This window comes from Teleopsis dalmanni, chromosome 1, assembly GCF_002237135.1.
Source record: "Teleopsis dalmanni isolate 2A chromosome 1, ASM223713v2, whole genome shotgun sequence".
Taxonomy (NCBI): Eukaryota; Metazoa; Arthropoda; class Insecta; order Diptera; family Diopsidae; genus Teleopsis; species Teleopsis dalmanni.
Window position 1 is genome coordinate 182,975,574 of NC_051846.1, and position 7,522 is coordinate 182,983,095.

At 29.1% G+C, this 7,522-nt stretch overlaps 1 protein-coding gene across 1 annotated transcript in view; it reads left to right on the forward strand.

Annotated features, from left to right (window-relative positions):
- The window catches only part of LOC119666862 (rho GTPase-activating protein 15-like), a 5,942-nt gene extending 1,314 nt beyond the window's left edge, over positions 1-4,628 (forward strand). The window contains exons 3-7 of the mRNA XM_038076141.1: positions 353-477; positions 826-1,000; positions 3,439-3,460; positions 3,575-4,090; positions 4,152-4,628. Of these exons, the coding sequence (XP_037932069.1) occupies positions 353-477; positions 826-1,000; positions 3,439-3,460; positions 3,575-4,090; positions 4,152-4,332 (1,019 nt within the window). The 3' untranslated portion in view covers positions 4,333-4,628. The remainder of the gene's footprint in view (positions 1-352; positions 478-825; positions 1,001-3,438; positions 3,461-3,574; positions 4,091-4,151) is intronic.
- Positions 4,629-7,522: the final 2,894 nt, after the last annotated feature.

The window sequence follows — 7,522 nt, forward strand, 5'->3', positions numbered from 1 at the left end:
AAGAAACATCGTGCCGTAGCCAATAATGTCCATTGAATTATATTGGATACTTCATTTCAATTCTTTCCATAGAGGGAAGAACTACCATTTTTGATATAACTCTTCCATATATTGGAAGTGTTTTTTAGCTGAATGGGAACTTAAAACGATAATGCAAGACAGAAATATTATTGAAAGGATTTTTTTTATTATACTCAGGAAGTTAATTTCATGGGATTTATTTTTTGAATATGATTTCCGGCATATGTTCGCCGAGGTTACGAGTTCGATCATACCAATTTTTGATTCGTTTTTGCAATAAATGTGGCCGTATGGCATTGGTTTCCTGAACATTGGATTCCAATGCTTCAAGACTTAACTGATACATTTTTGGAAACAAAAATTCAGTCAGCGTGGTGCACGCCATTCACCGTAACGGCAGCTTCTAGCTCCCGTCCTCATATCGAAAGAAATAAGGACCGATATTACCGCCAGCATGTAAAACGCACGGGACAGTCAATTTTAATGTGTGTAATGGTGTTTGTGAACGGCTTGAGGATTATCTTCGCTTCTTATACGTCAGTTTTGCTTATTGACATGGCTATTATATTGACCGTAGAATGGACAATTACTCTTATGTACTTTTTATTATATAAATAATATTTATAATTTATCAATATTATTTAAAGTTTTGTAGTTATTCATTATATATTAATTTTTATTATATTATTATATAATAAATAAATATATTTGTTGTTATATATAAGTATTATAGATATATTATTAAAATATATTATAAAATTTATTTTCTACATATATTAAATATTATTCTTTATATGTTTTTAGATTGTTTCCGAAAGTGAAATTTTACGTGCCCAAGAGATTAAAGATGACCTCGACACCCGCCAAACACAACAACTGAGTATTTTACAACGATTCAAAAGTGCTTCCATTGGAAACTTAGTGGACTTGCCAAATGAAGATGATAAGAAGTCCATTGCGGAGCGTATGCGCAATAAATGTGAGTATAAATGATATATACGAAGGGAAATTAAATAATATTTAGATATAAGATATAGGTATTACAGCTAGAAGGATGTAAGAGAAAGAAAGAATAGAAAATTGAATTTAAAAAAATAAAGGATAAATAGAGGAATAAGTGAGAAACAAATAGAAGATATGTAGACCGGGGTTTATGAAAAAGAAAAAGAAAAGGAAGTAGGAGATTTAAGATAGAAAAGTGAAAAAGAAAACAATGAATAAAGAATAAGGAAATATTTAATATTAAAACGAAAAGGGAAAGAGAAAAGATAAGCTGATGTATATAAATAAGATATAAAAAGCTAAAAATAAAACCAACTTTATATATCTGATGGAAAATATACCAGTACACCAATATCATTGAAAATATATCAAGTACTACTGATATGAATACTGATTATATCGTTTGATTGTTTGTGAAGACTGGTTGTTGGAGTTTGACAGCACAAAACTGGCTTGCTCCCTATTTGACATCCCTTAAGTAACAGAAGTTACAGAGCGAGAGACCCAAATTTCTTTTGTTAGATCAGTAATAAGTAACTATGTCTACCTTTCAGTTGTAAGGACCTTGACATCTTAATATTCTTCTGTTTTTCTTCTTCTGTTTTGAAGATACTGTGTCGGTAAAGAGTCCATCATTATTTCTTTGATAATTTATCAGACTGTTCATCGGTGAAGACGAAAGACCTATTAAATTAACTAAACTCGACAGAATGGATTTACTCTCTACTCTTCTATACTAGGGTTCTTGCGAGGAATGTGGTAGCAAAATGGCGAAAAATCGTTAATTGAGGTACATGGAGTTATCTAATTTCATGGGATTTATTTTTTGAATATAATCTCTGGCATATGTCCGCCGAGGTTACGAGTTACATGGTGCATAAGTAACTAATGTCTACCTTTCAGTTGTAAGGACCTTGACATCTTACTATTCTTCTGTTTTTCTTCTTCTGTTTTGAAGATACTGTGTCGTTAAAGAGTCCGTCATTATTCTACTGTTTTTTTGTGGAGAAGAGAGCTAAAAACTGACTAGCTCCTTATCTGACATCTCTTAAGCAACAGTAGTTAGTTTGCAGTCTGACATCTGTTCCTCTGTGTGTTTGTAATGTAATGTCTGTTTGGTGAGTCAAACATTATTCTACAGTTAAAGAAAATTGGGTAGCCATTCGTTTGATAACTTATAAGTAATCGTGGTTACTTTGCAGTTGCAAAGATATTAACACTTCTTTTTCTGTACGTTCGAAAAATAATGTTTTGTCAGTAGGTTCAGTAGTTCTTCATGAGAACAAAAGCACAAAATTGGATAGTTTTGCATCAAACAAAGTAGACATGACAAGGTCATCGTGATCACTTTTTAGTTTCTTTTTGTGTTGAAGTATGTTTCAGATCCTTATTCTGACTAATATATTAAAGCATTGATATACATGTCTATATATATTGCCGCTCAAGTATGAACTGTAAGCTTATTTTTGTTAGTTTATTAACCAATTTGTCACTTTCGACGTCTATATATCTAGAAATAAAGCATGAATTTTGGTTTTTTTTTCGTATTTTAATTTATGAATGTGAGATATACTATATTCATATGACAGTCAATGACTGTCATTTTTTAAAGAACTGCTGTGTAACTGACCACTTTAGGGCTTCTCTGAACTTTCTTAAAAATACCCTAAAGTTTTGGTTTTATACAAATTGTTTTTTTTTTTTTGCAATAATAATTAATCATAATAATTAAATAAACCACGTAATTTGCCTTTACTCCAATGAGGTTTACTAATCCCACAGTAAAACGCTTTTGTCTTCAGTTGTTTTTTTTCGCATTTCCTATTTTGAAAGAAGAGAATGTGTATTTCAATCCATATAGAAATGCTTAAATTCATTCATATAATCGTCACAATTAAAAATATTATTCCAATATAAAATAAAAATAAATAAAAGTGTGCTGGAGAGCACGAATAAGCGAGGCTCAAGCGAAACTTCAGAATGATTCGCATAAATTAATCGAAATTTTATATGAGAAATAAACATCAGTGAATCACGATTTCCGATTATGAAATCGGGTTTTGTTATATTATTTCTACCACATAATAAACTCCAATATATAAATGTATCTGTAGGTTTACATATTTGGATTTTCTGATGCATTGAGTTAAGTGTGCAAAACCGCAATGATTAACTAGCTTTCGAGATACAAACTAAGTAGATATTTCGAGCGGTCAGCGACGATTTCTGCCAGAAGAATTGCGAGTGACTTTAAAAAAAAATGGGAGAACTCTTCATATACAAAAATAGCAAGTTTCCTCATTTGATATACTAATAGAAATAAAATATATTATATGTTAATTAAGTTTGTGTATAAATTTAGTATATTTTTAACAACTTTTAGTTAATTAATATTTTTTTTATTTTTCTTTGCAGTGCAACGCGGCGTGTTTAAATTGTAAGTTAGTCGTTTAAATCATTTGATGAATAAATTTAAATAAATATATATAATTTAAATATTATTATTTTAAATTATTCAATAAAAAATAAAATTCTATTTCTTTTACTTTAGAAACATGCGTTCACCAAAGAGCGAGAAAAAAAGTCGTGGAATTTTTCGGCGCGCTGAAGCTACTAGTCTTTACCTGGAGGATGGTATGAAGCCGAAATATCCAATATTCGGTGCACCTTTAGAACAATTGGAATTGAACTTAACCACATATCCAAATGTACCTCTCTTTGTAGTAGATTGTGTTGAGTTTATAGAACGAAAAGACTGTATACTACAGGATGGTTTATATCGTGCTTCCGGCAATAAAGTTTCTGTCGATGAACTCAAACAAAAACTATCCGAAAGTTATATATATGATCCTAAATTGTTGGTCACAGATGATATACATACACTGACGAGTTTGCTAAAGCAATTCTTTAGAGAATTGGGTGCACCATTAATACCACAAGAGTCTTACGAACGTTTTGGACGTAATTTAAGTGATCCAGCGGGCATACAAAGTTTACGTGACGCACTGGATGATATGCGTGAACCAAATCGTTCCACATTAAAATTTCTCATCAAACATCTAACAAAGTAAGTTAGTTGATATTTAATAAAATTAATTATTAATTAATAATATAATAACACCCATTAGCGTTGCTGCCTGCAGTTCACAGAATCGTATGCCTGCATCAAATCTGGCCATTGTCTGGGGTCCTTGCATATTATCCGCCAATCAAATTGAATTCGACATCGGTCGCATGAATACACTGGCAAAAGTATTGATCGAAAATTATGAACATATTTTCAATGAAAATGAACGTTTAGTTTGTTGAGTTACCGGCGTTAAAAAGGCATATTCCAAATTAGGTGCTAAGTCCTCCAAATATTGCACTTCCTAGCACTTCATCAACTACTCATATAGATCATCACAATTATTAATTTTAAGTTCATATTTACAATTAATTAGAATTTAATATTAATTTAGGAATTTTATGCAAAAATACTTACCAAAAAGACATTAGCTATTTGGCGGTAGTTAAGTAAGTCAACTGATATTCGTTTTCGTTTTAGGGTTAAGTATCTGCTTTTTGTTTCTTAAACTGAAAATATTCCAAAAAATCACTTATAAATGTTATGTTTTTATGAATTTAAGTTTTATTTTTTTAAACTATTCTTATAAATAATTAATGTTTTTTTTTTATTTTTTGTGATAATTCTCGTATTTTGCTTATACTGCTTCTTCTTAAAATGTAAATATTTTTTTTAAATATGAACAAAAATATGTAAAAAAATGTGCTATCACACATACTCTTATATAAAAATAAAAAACCAAAATGTATTAAATTTAAAAAAAAAGTAGTTTTGTTGAAAGGATTTTGCTTGATTGATTTGGTTAATTTTAGTGATCGCAGAGTTTCCACCTTCTGTCAAAGTAGCGCTTATATACTGTCGATTTATGACCACACACCCGGTTATTAAAATTCAAGTTTCAAAACTAACTAACGAGGTTGATGAAGAAGGATTCTGTAGCATTATGTAGAATTCTATAGTTTAGAAAAGTTTATATCCTAAAGCCAGATTGCGTGAATGGTAAACAAAGAGTCGGCAGAGTCTTCTATCGATTAAAAGAATTGAAGTTTTAAAATCAACCTGCGTAGCTCATAAAAAGAAAGATTCTGTTTCCTTCTACGGAAGACTTGTACATATTTACACTTTCTATCGAAACAAATAAAGATATAATTACAATTGATCCCATGATCATTAAACACAGTTTATTTTTGTATATTATTTAATTATTTTGTCGATTACTGACATTTAATGTTTTTAAATGAAAGAAGAAACAGTCAATTAGGCTCACTTAGGTCCAAAAATGGGACTAAGCCGATATCACAGTTTATATGGACACGCTAACTGTTCCAAAAAACTATATTTTTGATTGGAAAAACACTTTGTAAGTTAGTTAGGTTTCTTTAGGTTCCCAAAATATATCGATTACGATATTGTGGTTTATGTGAATACGCTAACTGCTCCAAGAAACTATTTTAGAAACTGGAAAACCACAGTGAACGTCAGTTTGGCTATCTTATATTCCAAAAATGTGTCGATTGTGATACCACAGATTATATGGAGATCCTAACTGTTGCAAGAAATCATTTTTTAGACTGGAAAACCGATTTATTGCATTTATATAGAGCGACTAATATCTTTTATACCTATGCTAATGATATCGGACAGACATTTTGGGAAAGAAGACCTAAGAGTAGATGAACTTGTAGAGCATAATGTCTACATGGGATATTACCAAGAAGGATTAAAAAATTTATCTAACAAATTATTTTTGTATTCTCCAATATATATTTAGATGTATACAATCGATATTTGATATTTGGTTTACATATTCAAAACACTTATTATGTAGCAATTCATTCACGAATATCTAAGTTCTTTATTACATTTCCTATGAGATCAAAACCTTAGCTGATAATAATAGTTTATAATACGTTCCCTGTAGGTTTAAAAATTTGTTTCATATATATATATATATACATACGATACATGCATACATACATATACCATTTTGTACAATCGGTATTGTACTATATATATTAATCTTATAATAAGAAATTAAATAAAAGTTAATAAAATTAGAAATAATATTAAATAAAATATTATTAAACAAATAATTATAGAGATGTTTCTAACAGTAGAGAATTGCAATAACAAAATTTTTATTTCTTTTGATTTGATTGAATAATAAAAAAATTTAATTGAATAAAAAAAATTTGTGTTGTTGCAATTCACTACTATTCGAAACTTCTCTATTTAATAGAATAGTTTCTATTAAGTAAAATAGTCACTAATATTAATAATTAATCTTAATATTTGTTAAAAACAAATTTAATACGGAAAAATTATTATATTGTTATCATTATCAATTATATATCCAATTGAAATTTATTAAATCCAACTGGAGTTTATTAAATTTTCATTCAGTAGTAAGCGTTATTTTCCTATAAAATTAGTTTTTCAAAATTATTATAGTAACTACCACAGCATGTACACCGAAGTATTGGCTAAGTATTGACACAAACCATATTCATACAGTAGTACTGATAAGCAAAGATTGGCAACGTAATGGAAGACTAGTTGGTTACACTTTGCTCAGAAGAAGTGGTTTAGTTATTAACTAAGTTTTATTCTTTTAGTTTTAATAAAAATACAATAAAATACATTAATAAATTTTACAAGAATTTAATTTATTATGAATTAAAAAAATTTTTGTATTTTTGTACTTGTGAAATATCTGTAAATATGACAATGCAATATTTCTTTTTATCTAGCCTTTCGTGAGTCTGTGTTTATTTCTAGTCTATGAACTTATTCTATTCTATATCATGTCAATTTATGCTCAAAATTCTGCTCATTCTGTACCGATTTTAATTTTTTTTTCAGAATTTTTGTTTCTGAATTTTGTTTTCGGGTCTATTTGAAAACAGATTGTAATAAACTTAGCTATTTTTATCAACCTTTTCTGCTAAGCTATATGCCAATTTAGCTGATCCCTCGGGATGTAAAAACATAAAGTTGTAAGTTCAATTGATATCAATGCTTTCCATTAAAAGTCTAGTATAGAGATAAATGCCGAGCAGGGGCGTCTTCTTTTTGCTTATGGTTTCTTTGTAAAAAATATCACTTATAAAGCCCGATATTTAAAGTACTATGTTACCATTCTTTGACCTACAGCATAGTGAGGTTGTTTAGAACAGCTGACTTAACTTTAAACTCTTTATTAGATGATCGTGTTTATGAAATCTTTTTCTAAATGAACAAAAAGTAATTATCTTTCCTTAAGTAACACAATGGTTATGTGCCTACAAGTTACGAAGCTGTATCTTTTCGGACAAGTTTGTCTGTCGTTAAATTACCAAAAACTCTAATGTAACCTAGAATCCATAGATTCTCTACCAACATAAAAGAATATTAAGTTTATGCAGTTAAATTTTGAGTTTCTTTTTAAAAAAG